General features: G+C 43.1%; 1 protein-coding gene across 24 annotated transcripts in view; it reads right to left on the bottom strand.

Annotated features, from left to right (window-relative positions):
- Positions 1–20,394, bottom strand: part of FARS2 (phenylalanyl-tRNA synthetase 2, mitochondrial) — a 393,182-nt gene that overhangs the window by 114,518 nt on the left and 258,270 nt on the right. For all 24 annotated transcript variants that reach the window (XM_053247747.1, XM_053247745.1, XM_053247741.1 and 21 more), the window contains one exon: positions 8,157–8,308. In XM_053247747.1, the coding sequence (XP_053103722.1) occupies positions 8,157–8,308 (152 nt within the window). The remainder of the gene's footprint in view (positions 1–8,156; positions 8,309–20,394) is intronic.

Here is a 20,394-nt window from a genome sequence, read left to right as displayed (position 1 = left end):
CCCAACAGGATTTACAACCCCCTTCAGCACTCCCCCTGTGAGTTAACAGAAAGTAGCAGCAAAGCTGCATGAAGGAAAACAAAAAGGTTCACAAAGCAAATAGTAAATTAATCAAGTCCCCCTGAACTGAACTAGGTACCCCCCTCTAACAATAACTGAGTAATAACTAAAAAGAAAACAACAAAGCAAGGAATAAAAAAGGACAAAGGATACCAGAGCAAAGAATTAACGGAATAAGAGCACAGAGCATGAAAGAACAGAACAAGGGCAAACTGGAACTCAGAAAAGTTGAGCATTGAGAAACACAGTCCATGATCAGCGAAAGTTGCTAACAGCATCTGAGCAATTCACAGACTGTTAAATATATATGGCTCAAGAGAACCAGCAGCCAATCCAGCTTCCCTGAGTCAGCACTTCTGCTGATCCTCTCCCCAACCTGAACCTTGTTTCACAGGTCCTGTTAGGCTATTATTACCTATCCAGCTATATTTCATTCTCCCAAACACAGCAGTGCCCCCCTCCCCGCCATCACTTCCTGCCACCACTACTTCAACTTTATTATTACAGCCAACGGCCTCTCATTGCAACAGAACCACACAAAGAACTATACATCATCACATCAGTAGTATCAAAAGAAACTACAATAGGGACAATACAATAAAAGCGACAGTATCATACATAGGAAAGTTTCAGATAGGTAAAATCTGTTCACCCTCCTAATGTGCTATGCCCACATCTACCCTCTCAACATATCTTATGAGAAGTTTACTTCAACGCAAAGAAACTTGGCAACTCTTGCAGAGATAAAATCATCCGAGTCTGCAAGTAAAAGCTCCATTCTCTCCTGGTCTGAGGTCAATCTATGATCCCTTAAAAGGGGGAAAATTAATCTTTCTCTTAGATCCTTGTAAAAACAACAATTTAGCAAAACGTGTTCAGTAGATTCAACCTCTCCCGCTTGACACGGGCACAATCTCTGGAGATAGGGGATTTTCCAGAATTGCCCTTCCAGGACGGCAGAATAAAGGGCATCCTTTGCCTGTTGCCTGGCATTTCCCTATTTCCTACAGTATCTTGACTTGTGTACTTTTCCTTTTCTACCAATAATCTATGTTGAGTTTTTAAATGAACTTTAAATCAAGACAACCATTGCATCATTTACATTACAACAAACTCTACCCCACATCCCCAACCTCAAATAGGGAACGTGTCCAGATTAAACTATGATGCCACTCTAAAAAACAGAAGTAAAAGGAGGAGGAGGAAGGGAAAAGGAGATGGGAGAGAAGTACAGGCATTCCCAGCAATCCTCAGCTGCATCTATATGAGGCAAAGCACTCAAGGAAAAGTTGCCTTATTATTTATTATTTTATTTAATAATAATAGGGAGCCAGCGTGGTGTAGTGGCTAGAGTGCCGGACTAGGACCGGGGAGACCCGGGTTCAAATCCCCATTCAGCCATGAAACTAGCTGGGTGACTCTGGGCCAGTCACTCTCTCTCAGCCTAACCTACTTCACAGGGTTGTTGTTCTGAGGAGAAACCTAAGTATGTAGTACACCGCTCTGGGCTCCTTGGAGGAAGAGCGGGATATAAATTTTTTTTAAAAAAAATTATTATGTATATTTGTTTACTTCCCCAAGCTCACATCTCTGGGCAGTTTACAATGAATATAGCATCTATTATATTAATTCTCGTAGACGTGCCTCTGTCGGGATGCGTCCTGGCAACCCAGCAGATTGGCTGGGTGACGGCGGCGCCAGACTGGCTGGGCAGAGGAAGCTCACGTGTGGCAAGAGGCTCTTGAGTTGAGCTGCTGTGGGGGGAAATGGCGGCAGCCACGGCGAGGAGGCGGCGGCGGCCCCAGCTGCACGTGAACTCCTGCCACCCAGCCAATCCGGCTGCTTATTGGCCCGGCCACTGTGAGGAGGTGGCGGTGGCCGCAGGCCTAGCCTGGCCACAGTTGTGACCGTTGCGGCCGTGGCCTGGGCTGGGAGGAGGCGGGAGGCAGTACGACAGACTGGCCCTGGAGGCACTGGCAGGGATGAGTGGGGAATGGGCAGTAACGGCGGCGGCGGGGCCCTTTTTGGCCGCTCTGTGTGGAGAGAGAGGGAGGAACGGAAGGTGGGGAGGGATAGAAAGCGTGGGGCTGGAGGGAGGGGAGGAGAGAGGAGAGACTGGGGCAGGAGGGAGAGGGAGGGAGAAACAGCCGTCCCCAAAGCGCACAGATGCTCTGTGTGGGGTCGGCTAGTAAAAGGTTAAAGCAACAATTAAAACATTATCTTGTCATGTGTGTTCAGAGCATCGCTCTTTCAAAAGAGTTCCATAGGCTGCCTGCAAAAATCGGTCGCTAGTTTTTAACAGTGGTGTAGGAGAGAAGATTTTGGCAGGTGTAGCTTGTTATAAGGGTGAAAAAACCCATACCTGTCAAATGTCTCTCTTCCATACAACTGCTACAGAAGTCCTGGGCCAGGCTCATTACTAGTTGAGTGTGGTGGACTCAGTCCTTCTTGATTCCACTACTGGTATGGAGTAAGGGAAGCACATATACCAAATCAGCTCTGGGAGGGGAAACCTTCCCTCCATCTGCTGGAGCATCAAAAGTGCTATTAAGCTGATTTTAGGAGGTTGCATCATGGTATGTCAGGCCCTGGTGTGCGCTATTAATACAGCCAAAACTCTCCAGCTCCAGAAGAGCAGTTGGAAAAACGCACACATTGTGCATGAGGGACAGCTTTTTCATTAAGGGCTGCAGTTTCCCCCTATTTTGTATGAATGTCTGTGGCAACATTACCCTCATCTGTTCTTTCTTCCCCTAAAAGTAAGAGCAGAACATACATTCTCGGATGCAGGGATCACCAGGGGGGTTAGGGATATTTAACAAATATTATAGTAAACAACTGACTCCTGCAGAAGCTTGAGTAAAATGGGCAGAGCACAGCTGTCACCCACAGTATAGAGCTCCAAATGGTATCCTTCATTACAAGCACATTTGTAATGAATGTGTATAAGAAAAGGGTCAACAGACAGTCTCTTCTAAAGTGAGCCCTCCTTGGTGAACTGCCAAATCCTCATGCATATTATTAAGATTTAGCAAAATAACAGTATATTATGTGATTCAAGAAACTTAATTTCAGATCAGGCTAAAACTTCCTAACCATTACGTTAGTATCTGATCAGCCCTCTTAGGAACATAGGAAGCTGCCTTTTACTGAATCAGATCATTGGTCCATCTAGCTCAGTCTTGTCTACACTGCCGGGCAGTGGCTCTTCAAGATTTCATACAGGAATCTTTCCCAGTGCTACCTAGAGATGCCAGAGACTGAGGCTGGGAGCTTCTGCATGCAAAGCAAATGCAACACCAATGAGGTATGGCCCCCATCCCCTCCTGTCCTCCTCAATCTGCTTTTCTTTTTCTTTCTTTTTTTTTGGTTAATCATGCAGATCTCATGATATATCTCATCGGATGCAGAAATGTAGTTTCACAGCTTCTCTCTCATTAGCCTGTTCTTAACTTTAATAGTGCCCTTTATTTAGGGCACTATCATCTTACCTCCCTCCCTAAGGATTCCCCACTCTCTTCCAGTGTTCCCTCTAATTTTTATAACCAGTGAGTGGAAAGAGTTTTGTTCTTGGTGGCAGTATCAAGGCAGTGTGCACACATAAAACTCTCTCCCTCTCTCCCTCTCTCTCTCTCTCTCTCTCTCTCTCTCTCTCACACACACACACACACACACACACACACACACACACACACACACACGAGTTAATAATTATTGTGCAAAAAATTTTTTTACCTTCCCCCCCTCCCCCAACTCCGGTCTCTGTGGGCTGCCTGGGGAAGCTGCCACCGCCTCCCCCATCCTCCTCCCTGCCCCCAGCTCCATGAGATCTGCAGCCAGAAGGGAAAAGGAGGAGGCGGCCTGGCTGGCAGGTGGGGAGGGACACAGGTGGCGGCGCAGTGGTGACCCAGCCGGGGAGAGGGGGAATCAGGGCAATGCTTCCCAGCCGGGGAGAGGGGGTAATGGGGTGCCAGGCAGTTGGGCAGTGGTGGCGGGCACAGCAGAGACTGCATGCCCACCAGAAACTGCTGTGCAGGGGCCTGGGGGGTTGGTGCACGTGCACACCTTAGAGGAAACAGTGCTCTCTTCCTTCTTTCACTGCCACGGCTCTTGGATTCTTTTGACTTAGCCTTCCTGTCTCCTGCAGTCTCTTCTCACTTGGACTTCAAGACCTAACACTTCCTCCCTAGCTCTTCTCATCCCTAGGCCTCTATGAGGGTTTTCTTTGACCAAACAGACCTTCTTCCAGTTTCCACATTATGTAGTAGCTATGAGCTACTACTCTGAGCTGCATTCCCTGAGCAATTAAGATATTCATGAATGTTCCAGGACATCAAACCAGTCCTTTCCACAAATTATCATTGTCCACAGTCTTTGAAAAGGTTAGCATAATTTCCTGCACCATTCAAACACAGATGGATTGACTAGGCACACATTTGAATTTGAAGCACAGAATTCTGAAGCACATTTTGAATTTGAAGCACATTTATACACCACTTTTCTACCAAAAACGTTCTCAAAGTACTTTACATAGCAAAAGGTATGAGAAGATGGTTCATTGTCCCCAAATGGCTCACAACCTAACACACACACACACACACCAGCAACAGCCATGGGATGGATGTTATGCTGGGCTGTACAGGGACAGTTATTCTCCCCCTGTTAAATATAATAAATCACCACTTTAAAGAAATTTCTCTGTTTAGCTATCAGGTGTTAGAATTATATTAAATATGACATAAAACCAGGTCCCAAATATGCACACCAAGTGTTACTGATCATCCTTTCAAAGAGAAATATCAATTTTCATAAGCTTGAAAACAGGGTGGTGTTGGTCAGATCGTCTATATTCTGATGTGAAACAAAGAATTCTGTCCTGAATATGCACATCAAGTTTCATGGCTCTTCATTAAAATTCAAGAAAGATATCCCACAAACAAACTCAAAGATTTGTATTAAGCCAAGTCTTTGCACTGAGCTCAGCCAATTACACTTGCTCTTTAAAAAAAAAAAAAAGGAAGAAGAGGCTCTTGTGCATGAAAGGATACAGCTGATTAATAGAAAATCTCTGTCCTCTGATTGCTGATGTCAAGTAGCCTCTGCTCTTTTGGTGGTGTTTTGTAAGGGAAGTTACTCCCAGAACTTTGCTGGGTCAGCAGTTAAAGGTAATACTAAAAAAATCCCTCTGCAAACTGCTATGTGTTGATGAAGGAGAACAAGGTGTTAAGAAGCCTAAATTGCTTAGTTTTTCATTTATATAATTCTAGCAGAAAACAAAATTGTTCCATGATCATTCACTGCCTGAAAAATTCAGGTAAGACATTACAAAAACCTAGAAAGCTATGATCTTAAAGAATTTCATGAGGAAAGGATAACAACTCAGAAATTTGGAGATGAGAAACTGTGGTGTCTGGTAATAAAATGAGAAGACATTACAGTTCTAAAATGACATCAGGATACAAAGCTATGAAAAGATGCAATTGCATTTGGCAGACAATATCTGTCAACATTCTCCACCCCTCACCCCTCTGTTCTCCTCAATTTGTAACTTCAAGGAGGAAAATGTTTGTGTGTATACACACACACAAACATATGAATGAAGCATACATAAGGCTTTTAAAATGCTAACTTATCTAGCTAAATAACGATGGCTATTAGCTTTCCTTTCCCCAGTATTAATACCTGCTTTAGACAGTTACAAATGAGCAACTCAGCTTCCAGAGAGTAAACAAGCAAATCATTCAAACTGAATACAGATTTCACCATTCACTCCCTCTTTGCCTTTTTTAAAACAGAGACTACGACGATGCAGCAAAAAGCAGCAAAATCAATTTTCTTGCTGTCTCCCATGATGCCTTTTCCAGGGTATTTTTAGTTGTTCTGATTAAAAATTTACTTCCTACATACCACTGACAGTACAGTTCATTTCTGGATTAGAGTTGTGTGTATTTCTTCCTACCTTCTTCTGTATCTCTCTTTACCCAAATGCAGAGAAGAGGTGTTTTTCCTGTTAACCCAAAGCCTAGCTTCCTGCACTAAAAAACGGAAATCTAATTGTGCATCTTGAACATACAGATATTCAGCTCTACGGTGTATAATACAAATGGATTAAAATACATCTTTAAGGAAAATGTGGTGGCTTTTGAATGTAGCTGTGATATAATATCACATAAGATGACCTTTATTTCATGTAATAATTTGTACATCTAACTGTACAGCTAGTTCATATGGATGCACCTTAAGATGGAAGACAAAGGCGCCAACTATACATTACTGTAGATGCAAACATCTTGCTAACCTTTTATTTTTCAAACCAAGAGCAGCTTGAAGGGAGGTGCAATTTGGAAATAACAGGAGCAGCAGCGCAAAGGAGTGTTTAACCCTTTCCCTACTGGCCATTATTTCACTCCAAAGTGCCCTCCCCGCAACAGCTCCCAAGATTGGAGAGATGTATTTGTAAGTGCCTGGATCCCTATGGGTGGTGCAAGCAACTTGGGAGTGGTTTTGATTAAGCACACCTCCCAAGGCCATTTTTCATGTTTTAAAAAAAAGACAGTCAGGATTTTTTTTTACAAGGAAAAAAAGAAGAGAGGGCACCAATTCAAGAAAGAGGTTACACAAATATTTTGCTTCTAAGGTTCAACTCTCCAATTAGCTATGAAGACGACTATAGAGGCTTGGGCAATTCACTCTCTCTCATCCTAAAGAACCTCACAGGATTGCTGTCAAGAAAAAGATAAATGGAACACAAATATATTTCAGAAGTCCGCAACTTGCAGATGATGGACTCGTTCTAGCTCCCTGAAGAGGATGTTTTAAATCATTTCTCATAGCACCTGTGTCTGTGAGGTAAAACATTCACATTGGCTTACATCAATTGGTAAACTTCCTCCAGCCCACTGTAGACCTGTAAGGTTTACAACAGACTTCAGCTGGACCTGAAGTGATTTTCAGGTGGGAAGGAGTTTGCTAAGGGGTGCAATTAAAACAGACTCTGTGTGGCTGACTATAATCTGTACTGTAGGGATGTACATGTGCTGTTTGCACACTCCCTTGAAGGGTGGGGAGGGGTACCTTTCAGATGCAGTTAAGGAGCTCCTTACCTGCTCCCCCACCCACCACTTATCCCCCATCAGCACTCATTTTAGAAACATCCATGCAGGGCTGCAGCGCTGCTTCCTGCAGCCCTGCATGGCAGCAGTCACAATGCTGACCACACACATGGCCGGTGTGCATGCGCCCCGGCCATGTGCGCACCAATGCCGTGTGGGACTGCAGGAAGCAGCGTTGCAACCTCGTATGGCTGTTTCTAAAATGAGCACCGGTGGGGGGAAAGCGACAGGGCAGGGGCAAGCAGATAAGGAGCTCCTTACCTCCCTATCCACTGAGCTGGCTCAGTGCTGGCGTTGGAGTCTGTTGCGCGCATCAAAAAATAAGCGCTGAACAGGCTTGTGCCCATCCCTACTGTACTAGTCCTTAGACCCGAGCTTATATTTATTTATTTAAAAATAAATAATCATATTTATGATAAATATCATAATGCACACATAGATTTTAGGATAATGCACACATAGCTACCGAGTTTATTCTTCCTTTTCCTAGAAGGTTTCTGTAAACAGGATATCTTCCACCAAATTCCTGATATCTAATCATAAAAAACTCAGGTTGCTTCCTATACTTGGGCCTTTTTCTCTTCCCTTAACAGCACCTGAACCTGTTCTTACCTGTGAGTAGCATCATATGAATAGCCCTGCGCATTGTGCTTTCCTTCTTTCTTTTCCTTGCCTTTTGACTATCTTGCAACTGACTAGTGATCTCCAATCCTGCCTTCACCACTCAAGTCAGAAATTATTTTCTTCACCTTGCTCTTCATGACTGTCTTCAGTATGCAACATCCCATTCTACTTGACCCAACCATGCAAGTATCAACTTGTTTGCATTTATTTACTAAATGTATACCAAATCCTTTTGCTGGAAGACCCACAACTTGGCCCAGTCCTACAAAGCCTAGCTAGATGGTTTTTGGCAAGCCAGTGCACATTTACAGACATTTCTCATCATAACCATCAGACAATGTAAGAATGTGTTTTACTTACTTTGGATGTGTGTATTCATCTATGAGGCTGACATTTTCCACCACATCTCCTCCAATGGTTCGAACTAAATCATAGAAGTCATTTTGAGAGTATTTTTCAGAGGGCAACCAAAATGAGATATTGTTGATCACAGGAGGATATTTGCTGAAAGGCTAAAGAAACAAACAAACAAAAATCAATTTACATATGGAACCTTTTGCTTTGAGGTGAGTCGTGAGACAGTGCAATACAATAAGCAATTTTAAATCCCATGCTAACTGAATTAGATATTTTCTAGAAAAAATGAATTTGAAAGAAAGCAGGTCTTTCACTGCAGTACTTTCACGTAGCTCTGCCACAATGCAGGTCAGCACATCTCTTTACATGCTGTCTGAGAGTCATTCCTACAGAAATATTTCTAAATTAGCTCCATTTAGAAATATTTCTAAATTAGCTCCATGGTATATGGAAGAACTACAGGAGCTGAAGCGGCTAGGTAGATGACTAGAGTGTAATCTGTCGAATCTGACAGATTAGAGCACAGAGCACAATTTAAGACCCATGCTCTGGCAAGACGTGCAGCAAAGAAGCAACTCTTTGCTATGCATATAGAGTTCGCAGGTTAGTGTCCAGTGGAATTGTCGAGGGTGGTGAGGGAGCTTATACAGGCCCCTTCCACTCCAGCTTTGGAACCATCAGTGTGCTGTGAAGCTTTTAATGAGTTTTTGTGTGGACAAAATGTCTTGTATTCGAGCTGACCTGGATTCCATTGTTGGTGCAGAGTCTTTAATGGGGGTATCCAGTAACTCCTCTTGTGCAGTTATATTGGATCAGTTTCACCTTGTGACTCCTGAAGACGTGAACAAGCTGCTTGGAACTGTGTGTCCTATCACCTGTTCGCTTGACCCTTGTCCAACCTGGCTTATATTATCAAGTAGGGAGATGGTTGGAGAGGGCCTCGTTGAGATCATAAATGCTTCTCTGAGGGAAAGTAGGATGCCTCCTTGTTTAAAGGAGGCAATTATTAGACTTCTTTTAAAGAAGCCAACACTGGATCCCTCGGAGTTAGGCAATTAAAGGCCTGTCTCCAATCTCTCATGATTGGCCAAGGTGACTGAGAAGGTGGGGGCTTCTCAACTCCAGGCAGTCTTGGATGAAACAGATTAACTAGACAGATTTCAAACTAGCTTTCGGGCAAGTTATGGTGTGGAGAGTGATTTGGTCGGCCTGATGGATGATCTCCAAAGGGGAATTGACAGAGGGAGTGTAACTCTGTTGGTCCTTTTGGATCTCTCGGCGGCTTTCAGTACCATTGACCATGGTATCCTTCTGGATCACCTGTGGGGACTGGGTGTAGGGGGCACTGCTTTGAAGTGGTGCTGTTCACACCTTTCGGGCAGATTTCAGAAGGTGTTACTTGGAGACTGCTGCCCTACAAAGAGAGAGTTTTTGTATGGTATCCCACAGGGCTCCATTTTGTCTCTAATGCTTTTTAAAATCTACATGAAACTGCTGGGAGAGATCATCAGGGGATTTGGTGCAGGGTGTTATCAGTAAGCTGATGGCACCCAAATCTACTTCTCCATGTCAGCTTAATCAGGCAATGGCATAACTTCCCTAAATGCCAGTGTTGAGGCAGTAATGGGCTGGATGAGGATAACAAACCGAGACTGAATCCAAACAAGACAGAAGTGCTCACTGTAGGAAGCTGCACTTAAGGAAAAGGAATAGATCTGCCTATTCTTGATGGGGTTAAACTCCCCCAGAAGGACAGAGGCGTAACTATAGGGGGGGCACGTGCCCCGGGCGCCATCTTTTCTGGTCACGTGGGGGGCGCCACCATGACAAAAAAAAATTTTTTTTTAATTTTTTAAATTTTTTTTGTTAATACAAATGTTTCCTGCTCAGTGCAGCAGCGCTGCAGCAGTCAAGGGAGCGCGTCGGCGCCCCCTCCCCCACGAGCGGTCCCTTCCACGCTGCCCGCGCCCCCCCCCCCCATTGCTTTGCTGGTGCCTGGCGGCCAGTCAGTGGCCTGGCTTGGCGGCGGCGGGCGCTTGTGAGGAAAAACCCAAGCATAATGTAGTATGTTGGGGGGCGCCATTTCAGTGCTTGCCCCGGGCGCCGTTTTCCCTAGTTACGCCTCTGCAGAAGGAACAGGTTTGCAGTTTGGAAGTACTTATGGACCCAACCCTCTCTCTGATACCTCAGGTGGAGGCAGTGGCCAAGAACGATTTCTTTCAGCTTTGGCGGGTTCTCCAGCTGCGCCCTTTCCTGGAAGTTAAGACAGTGGTGCACATGCTGGTAACCTCCAGGCTTGACTACTGCAATGCACTTTATGTGAGGCTGTCTGGAAGCTGCAATTGGTGCAGAATGCTGCTGCCAGATTGGGCTCAAGGATGTCTTGTAGAGACGATATTACTCTGATTCTAAAAGATTTACATGGGCTACCAATAGGTTTCCAGGCAAAATACAAAGTGCTGGTTATTACCTATAAAGCCCTTAATGGCTTGAGCCCATGATATTTAAGAAAATGCCTCCTTCATTATGAACGCCGCCACCTATTAAGATCTTCCGGGAGGTTCGCCTGAAGGTGCCATCAGCTCATCTGGTGGCGACTCAAAGGCATGCTTTCTCTGTGGATGCCCAAGGACTGTGGAGTGCCCTTCCTGCTGAGATTAAAGCTGCTCCATCCCTGTTGACTTTTAGGGAACAACAGAAGACACATCTCTTCAGCCAAGCTTCTTAGTTGGTGTTTTATGGATATTTTAATCTGGTTTTATGTTTTAACTGTTAAATTCTTGGTTTGTTTTATGCTGTAAACTGCCTAGAGTCTTTAGTAGTGAGTGGCATACAAATTAAATAAATAAATAAATGGCCATGATAGTTAGTTTTTTAATGCCTCTAATTTTAATGAGTATTTTAAGAGCTTAATGTCTCATAGGTACCAACATGATGTGATAGGTTCCTCTGACTAGAGAAAAACTCCAGTCAGAGAATGGGAAACTACCCCAGAGACCTCTGTTATTATGCAGGGACCTTTGGGGTGTTCTCAAAATTCAGAATGAGAGAGATGCCTGTTGGCTGCGGAGGATTACCTTCCAGGATATTTTTTTTTTTTAAAGCTTGGGGATTCTAGAGTTTCCCTGGTCAAGCTGCTAGGGCTGGACAATGGCTTAATCAATGCAGGCTGGTGGTGGAAGACCTCAAGCTCTCACAAACAACTTTACTGGGAGAATCCAATCCCCCTAGACTGAAGCAGGCCAACACTGCCCTATAGAGTCACCAAAGTCTAAGCATGCTTCAGAAGTATTGCATGGGGACAGGTGTTTGATAGACCTTGCTCTAGTCTGGATAAGTTTAGTATACATTTTCATTTCATCTGAGGATTGCTTTGTATACAATGAAATTACCTACAAGAAAGCCCACTCCACCTAGAATATGGCGTAGATATTACATGTGCTTCACCTCATAAGACAAATACATGTGTTTATATACATTGTATATAGCTCACTGGCAGAGCACATACTCCAGATGCAGAAAGTCACAGATTCAGTTCCTGACATCTCTAGGTAGTGCTGGAAAGAATCCTATCTGAAATGCCAGAGAACCACTGCTAAGCAGCAAAGATAATACCTTTGGTATTACCACCTAGGTAACTAGGTGGGCTAATGTTCTGACTGAGTAGAAAGAAGCTTCATATGTTTGTGGAATGAACCCACCAACTGGAGCTTCACAGCACATGTATCCACGATAAATATAAACAGAAGCACTTGTCACACATGACAAAGGAAACGTAGTTCTGGATTTCTGTGTAGGCATTTTGTTTTATGTACCATATGTATTTTTCCAAATTATTTATTTTTACATTTCTAGCCTGGTCTTCCTCCAAGGAGCTCAGAGTGGTACATAATTATAGTGAACATCAGGGGTGCACACAGGGGCACACCTAGGTAATTTTGGAGTCCGGACCTGAAGGGCCACCCCACTCCCGCTTGAGGGCAAGTTAAATCTTTTTTCCCTTACTTTTTTCAACTGCCATCACGCAGTGGGGACGGGGACGGCCGGCGGGGTGTGCAGGCACTTGCCTGAGGGGAGATCAAGGCGGGGGAGGCGGCAGCAAGAGCTCCTTCCTTGAGTCCATCTGCCTCCCAAATGATAGGCTGGGCCATTTTTAGCCCATTTCAGGACTCAGTGCACACAATGACTTGTGTGGCAGGGCTCTGAGGAGGCCCCTCCGAACATTTGGAGGCCCCCCCCCCCGAGACAGGAGACCATGGTCCAAATCCCCAAGGTCCATGGCTTAGTCCACCTTGGAGTACACAACTCAAATGCCCCGGTGGGCCAGAACCAACCATGACTTGCTACGCAGGAACGAAGTCAATTTTCAGCACATTTATTACAACATTAAAGTCAATTATTTAAAATATTAATAAAAGTGAGGAGCAGAAGGTTGGAGTCTGGGGAAAATGTGATGGGAGAGGGGTCATGTCAGTAGGCTCCAGCTGATGAGCATGGTACATCTGGTCTTGTTGGGGACACCCTGACCCCAACATTCAACCCAGAGCTACCAACCCAGAATTATATGGAACCTAGGTCTATGTCTGATTCCATTTTATTAAGGAATCAATTAATGCCTGAATTCAGATGACCTAACCAGTACATGATACCCAGACCTCATGACTGCCTGGTAAATGATTTGTGAAGGCAGGGATAATCTAGCATTGTTTACCAGTGCTAGTGAAACTCACAAGAGACACAATGGGTCAGGCTTAATTACCACTCTCACACAGCTAAAATTAACTTGCTTTCTGGTAATCCCCTTACCTTGCTGGCAGGCTGCTTCTGCCTTAGTCAAATGTATTGATTAGCTAGTCTCAAACATGTACCCCTTTTGATGTTACTTTAAACATTCTTTTGTTATAATTACACACTAGATAGATGTACACAAGAAGTAATTTAATTGCTGTCTCACACAATTAGATCCTTTCACTAACTCCTCTGACTTTTAACATTCTTGGGACAAGACAGGAGAAGATGTAGATTTGTTTGGGGGAATGACAATAGAACAATACAATAGCGCAGGATCCTGTGTTCCCTGACTGACCAAATATCGTGATCTAATTCTGATAATCAAAAGACAATATTCAGAGGATAACAGGAATGGACATCAAAGGGAGAAGCAACTACAAAAATGGAGCAAGCCAAACAGAGAGCCATCAGTCTTTGCCTACAAGAAATACTTGCTCATGAGCGATCCCAGAGTTTGCTGCTCAAAGCTGCGGGGCTAAGGCAGGAACTCTTTCCAGGGAGAAGGGACTGTTTGTGACTTCTGCTGCACAGTGAGAAATCAAGACTCTTCAGCCATGGTAAGCCTAACAAGCAGATCTTTGCTCAGGAGCCATCCCAGAGTTCGCTGCTAAGGACACTGGGCTAAAAGCAGGAACTCTTTCCAGGAACTGTCGGTGACCTCTGCTGCATAGTGAGAGGTCAAGACTTCCCCAGCCATGGTGCTCTCGCTCTCCACCTCGCTCTGAGCAAACTACCACCAGCCCGCTTGACTACTTGAAGCTTGCACCCCAGGCTCCTGTTCTCCAGGACCCGCGTTTCTCCTCCATCTGAAGCCCGCATCGCTCTCAAGTTCCAGCAATGAACAATTCATTTGAAGCTTTCTTCATGAACCTGGTGAGATGCCTATTCAACGCACAGCCTAGCCTGCTCCCCACTTCCCTCCTCCCTACTAATCACTGCCACCCCCTTCCTAAGCCCTCCCTTCCTCCTCCTTCTCTCTCTGTTTCTCTCTAAATGCTTTGTTAGGCAGCTATAACTATTGATTGGACACACCTATTTTTATTATTATTTCTTGTTTACACAGTCAGACAGGTGTTATTGACTGGTTTGTTTTATCCAGACATAGAGTCCTTCCCAAGGACCTGGGATGCCAGAATTTTATTGTCAATTGTTATAGATATCGTCGCAGAATATAGGCTGTTCCCAGTAAAGCTGCTTTTTGTAATTGGCTGGTGGTGATTTCTGTGGCCCCTATGGTGTTGAGGTGCTCTTCAAGGTCTTTTGGAACTGCGCCCAGGGCGCCAATGACCACTGGGATTATTTTGGTCTTTTTCTGCCACAGCCTTTCCATTTCAATTTGTAGATCTTTGTATTTGGTGATTTTTTTCTATTTCTTTTTCTTCTATTCTGCTATCCCCTGGTATTGCTATGTCGATTATTTTGACTTGTTTTTCTTTCTTCTCCACTACAGTTATATCTGGTGTATTGTGTTTGTCTGTTTGTAGTCGGAAGTCCCATAATATTTTTACATCTTCATTTTCTTCAACTTTTTCAATTTTATGGTCCCACCAATGTTTGGCTACAGGTAGCTTGTATTTTTTGCAGATGTTCCAGTGTATCATCCCTGCTACTTTGTCATGCCTTTGTTTGTAGTCAGTCTGTGCAATCTTTTTACAACAGCTGATTAGGTGGTCCACGGTTTCATCTGCTTCTTTACAAAGGCGGCACTTGCTGTTTGTTGTGGATTTTTCGACTTTTGCTCTTATTGCATTTGTTCTTAGTGTCTGTTCTTGTGCAGCCAGTATTAAACCCTCTGTTTCTTTCTCCAAGTTACCATTCTTAAGCCATTGCCAGGTCTTGGTGATGTCTGATTTTCCACTTATATTGTGCAAATATTGACCATGCAGTGGCTTATTTTTTCCATTTTTCTGCTCGGTTCTTGACTTGTTCTTTCTTGTAGGCCTGCTTTGTTTCATTGGTGTTGAATAGTTTCGCATTATTGACCATTTGAAGTGCATCTTCTTCACTGTCCTTGTTATATTCTTCAAGGCCTCTTTTCTCCTCCTCTACTGTTTGATGGACTTGCAGCATTCCTCTTCCACCTGAGCTGCGAGGCAGGTATAGCCTATCAACATCACTGCGGGTGTGCAGAGCATGATTGATGGTCATGATTTTCCTGGTCTTACGATCTAGCGTCTCTAGCTCTGCCTGGGTCCAGTCTATTATTCCTGCAGTGTACCTGATAACAGGTATAGCCCAGTTGTTTATGGCTTGTATGGTGTTCCCACCATTGAGTTTGGACTTGAGGATTTTTCTAACTCTCCTGATGTATTCACTTCCAATTTTTATGTTAACTTCAGTGTGTGCGATGTTATCAGCCTGGAGAATGCCCAAGTATTTGTAAGGTTCTTTCTCTTCCAGGTTCTTGATCTTGCTTCCATTGGGCAGTTCTATTCCTTCTGTTTTTGTTATTTTCCATCTGTTCATTATTAATGCAGCACACTTGTCTAGTCCAAACTCCATTGCTATATCGCTACTGAATATACGGACAGTGTTTAGCAGTGATTCGATTTCTGACTGGGACTTTCCATACAACTTCAGATTGTCCATGTACAGCAGATGGTTGATTTTACTTGATGTTTTAGATGTTTGGTATCCGAGGCCTGTTTTGTTTAGTATTTGTGAAAGTGGGGTCATGGCAATTACAAACAACAGAGGGGATAGTGAGTCCCCTTGGAAAATGCCTCTTCTAATACTAACCTGTCCAAGTGTCTCGCCACTGATTGTTAACTGTGTACTCCACATGCTCATTGCTTTTTTTATAAATATCTGAATGTTTTTGCTGACACCAGTTGTTTCTAAACATTTTAGTATCCATGTGTGAGGCAATGAATCGAAGGCTTTCTTGTAGTCAATCCATGCAACACTTAGATTGGTTTTTCTTCTCTTGCAATTTTCTAAAATCATTTTGTCAGTCAGCAGCTGGTCTTTTGTGCCTCTGGTGTTTGGGCAATTTCCTTTCTGTTCAACTGGAAGCTGTTTGTTAGTTAATAAGTGTTGCATCACTTCATCTGCTATTATTCCAGTTAATAATTTGAACATGGTTGGCAGACAGGTTATCGGTCTATAATTACTTGGAACTGCACCTTTTGCTGGGTCTTTCATGATGAGATGAGTTTTCCCAGTTGTTAGCCATTGTTCAATATCACCTCCTTGCAAAATGTGATTGAACTGTTTTGATAGTTGTTTATGAAGGCTTGTTAGATGTTTAAGCCAAAAGCCATGCAGTTCATCGTTGCCTGGAGCAGTCCAATTTTTAATTTTCTTTGCTCTTTCACTTATTAATTCTGGTGTTATTATTAGATCTTGCATTTGTTGGTTACATTTTTTGACCTCTTTCATCATCATCATCATCATCATTAATAATAATAATTTGATTTCTATACTGCCTTTCCAAAAATAGCTCAGGGCAGTTTACACAGAGAAATAATAAATAAATAAGATGGGTCCCTGTTCCCAAAGGACTCATAATCTAAAAGAAACATGACACCAGCAACAGTCACTGGAGGTACTGTGCTGGGGGTGGATAGGGCCAGTTACTCTTCCCCTGCTAAATAAAGAGAATCACTGCGTTAAAAGGTGCCTCTTTGCCAAGTCAGCAGGGGTCACATATGATAGCTAGGCACACCGCACTACACCTTGAATCAGTAACATGTTTAATGTAGACGGCCTGTTTGAATTTTATCCTGATGAACAACTTTCTATAATAAAGCCCATTGAATTATATAGGCGTGTTTTGGTAGTCTTTCTACCTTTGCGTCCAGACTATACATGGTCACCGTATAAAAGAACTGGTCACTTAGTGACACTGGTGAAGCCAGCCTAATTTCATATTCTAGCTCCTGAGCATATCTAGTATACAAATCAGGCTTGGTTCACAACAGTCTCAAGCTGCCGACTGCATTGAGCCACTGCTGCTTGTCTATGGGACAGTCCAAGAGCTCTTCATGGGTCTTGCTGCAGCAGCAAAATATTCCTACCTGGGGGCCAGCAAAAAAGTCCCCATGAGCCGGATTTGGTCCCCGGGCCTTATGTTGTGCCGGCCTGGTGCATAGTTCTGTTTATCCCCACAACAACCCTGTGTGAGGCTGAAGGACGTGACTAGCCCAGAGTTACCCAGTGACTTTCATGGCTGAATGGGGTTTGAAATCAGGTTTTTCCAGTCCTAGTCCAACACTCTAGCCACTATAACAGCTGAAAGATTATTGTAAACAATAATTTAATTTATTTATTGTTAAATAGCTCAAGCCTTGTTATGTGGAGAGAAAAAAAACCCCTAGAAATCTAAACATTCACTAACAATCTTTCCAAGAAATTCAAAATTAAGGCTGAGCTATAACAGGTGTTCACTTTTCAGGAACATTTTCACCCCCTGTGAAAATCCTCCTCCTTTGGGTTGTGTGTGTGTATTTGGAGCAGGCGGCGGGGGGCGAGAGGATGCACTCAAGGACAAAAATATTCACATTGCAGCAGCAGTGTTCCTCCTTTCCTCTCTTGCTTATCCTCTTTCCTGCTTTTTCTAATTCATTTCCTTTTTTCACTTCTTCTCCTTCACTATGTGATGTCATCATGAACAGTGAGGTATCATGTAGTGAATGTAATGATGGCATGACTCTATTAATCAGATTTGGCTACATAATAACATTGTGAAGCCAATTCATAGTGAAGGTAATGCTTTGTGAACTCACTCTGAATTGGCTTCATGATGCCTTTGCATAAACAAATCTGATTGGCTACAAGGCATCACATTACTGCCACATTCACTACATGAACATGATCCCTGAATGGTCAGAATTGTGAACTGAAAGAACAAATGGATATGAAGAAACCATTTCTTCCAATGGATCTCAACAAATGGATCTGAAGAACAATCAGTCACAAACACGATAAAAAAAGGCTTCTTTGGGTAGTTGGGCGGGCATTTCATCCTTTTGAAAAAACTATTGTTGATTAGGAAAAAGGCAACCCTAGTTTAAATGTTATATGATTCAGACCTTCACTGAGCTTCTGTAGTACAAACCTGGAATCAGACAGCAATCTCTACTCAGTTTTAAAAGTGATACCAACATTTGTTTCCCAAACCTTCCACTAGGAAAACCTGAATTACATATTGTAAAGGAAAAAATGAACTTCTGACCTCCATGTTTTAGTCATAATTTATTCACATGGGAGAAGTGGAGGTGGCAGGACAATTCTTTCTCTGACCCTCTGATTCTCCCTCACATATGCCCCCAGCTCTAGCTTTACTTATTTTCTTAACTGTTTTTCCTCCAGCTGGGAGAAATGGACCTGAGGGCATTTGCAGAGAGAACTGGCAATAACAGGAAGCATCAAGCAGCCCCTTGCTTGCCCACCAATACTACCCTGTAAATGCCCTGCACCACCCAGCATTCATGTTAAACAACAGACACAGACTTGGTGGTATAATGTTTAGATTCATTCTGAATTGCACCATCAAATGATCCTCAGATGCTTAAAGAGGAAAACAGTTTCCCTCACTTTGTTTTTCCATCCACGACAGCTGATGCACACACTGATTAATACAATATATTATCTCAATAAGAAAATGCATTTTATTCCTGGAAAATGTTTTATGACAGAATAGTGAAATCCTAAGTGAATACCTGATAAAGCAATAAACCTGTAAAAAGAGTGAATTTACGGTGCAGTGATTTATACAGATCTAGCTGCACATGACGCAAACATTTTAATGAATATCTGATAAGGAATACTGTGAGAGTTTTAAATTAACAACCCCACAGCGATTCCAGTTGTGATTCACAAATGATTATCCAACTTGTTACATGAATAAACTTGTCAAACAAATTCATCTCCTGTATAGCAATTTCAACACTCAACCCTCAATAAACCCATCACATGGGTACTCTTCATAAAACACCAATACACATGAATGATACTTCCTCTATTACACCAATGCCACAACTGCATGTTAAAGAGCCTCTATAGATAATGTATGGCCACAAAGCTCATGTGAACCAGGTGATTTATATCATCAATGTAACAAAGCTCTGGTGTGATTAGGGCTGTATTTTTATGGCAAAAAAGTTATTTATTCCACCTTATACATTTGCATGCCTCAAGATACACAGAACCTAATATTTCATGTTCAAATATAGGGTATTTATTAATCCAGAAAAATATCATTGTGAGATGATACATCTCTCCTGTGACTCCTCTTGGTGCCTACCTTATGTTTCTTTTTAGATTGTGAGGCCTTTGGGGACAGGGAACCATCTTATCTATCTATGTCAGGGTTTCTCAATGTGTGGGTCCCCAGATGTTATTGGACTTCAACTCCCATAATCCCCAGCCCCAGTGGCCTTTGGTTGGGAATTATGGGAGTTGAAGTCCAATTACATCTGGGGACCCACACGTTGAGAATCCCTGATTTATGTAAACTGCTTTGGGAACTTTTGTTGAAAAGCAGTATAGTAGTAGTAGTAGTAGTAGTAGTAGTAGAAGATGATAAAGTATTGCCATACCACTTTTCAATGGGAAAGTTCAGAAAGTGCTTTACATAGAATAAATAAATAACAACAACAACAACATGGTTCCCTGTTCCCACAGGGCTCACAACTTAAAAAGAAACACGAAGTAGACATCAGCAACAACCACTGGAGGGATATTGTGCTGGGACTGAATAGGAACAGTTGCTCTCCCCCTAGGTTAATACAGAGATAATCACCACTTCGAAAGCTGTCTTTTTGTCCAGTTAGCAAAACTGGGAAACATTTTCCTTTACTTTAAGAACAAATGTTCTTACATTCTTCATTATAAACCAGAGTTCCCAACCTTAGGTGTCCATATCTTGTGGGATGAAAACTCCCATCATCCCCAGTCACAATGTTCCCCTGCTATTGTGGCTGGGGATTATGGGAGTTGTAGTCCAACAACATTCATGGACCTGAGGTTGGGAACCCGTGTTCTAAACAATAAGCAGTGCATTATGTCATGGGGAAGCAAAGCAAACGAGAGTCAAGAATACAAAGTGAATGATCACAGATAACAGGTAGCTCGACCAAGTGGGCTGTAACAGGGAGTTCATAAAAAGTCACATGCTAGTCATGTGACAGACACTGGATTTTAAAAATGTGCATGTGCATGTACACACACAAAATGACCATCACAATCAGGGCCAGTTTCAGGGGCTGGCATCATCTGGGCAGCTACTGAGGGCCCATGGCCCTCAGAAGGCCAACTGCTAATCACTGAGATGTGTCTGTGCTTATAACCTTTGTATGGTTGTGATGGAACAATTTCTCTGAAGAGCCTCCTAGATAAATGGAGACTCATGAAAGGCTAAAGTCAGCCCTAAACACTATTCATATGTGAGAATTCCATTACAAAGAGATAATTCATGGAACGCTGGTGTTTTATACTTACAAACTGA

Source organism: Hemicordylus capensis, chromosome 4, assembly GCF_027244095.1.
Source record: "Hemicordylus capensis ecotype Gifberg chromosome 4, rHemCap1.1.pri, whole genome shotgun sequence".
NCBI lineage: Eukaryota > Metazoa > Chordata > Lepidosauria > Squamata > Cordylidae > Hemicordylus > Hemicordylus capensis.
This window is presented reverse-complemented; position numbering and strand designations above follow the sequence as displayed.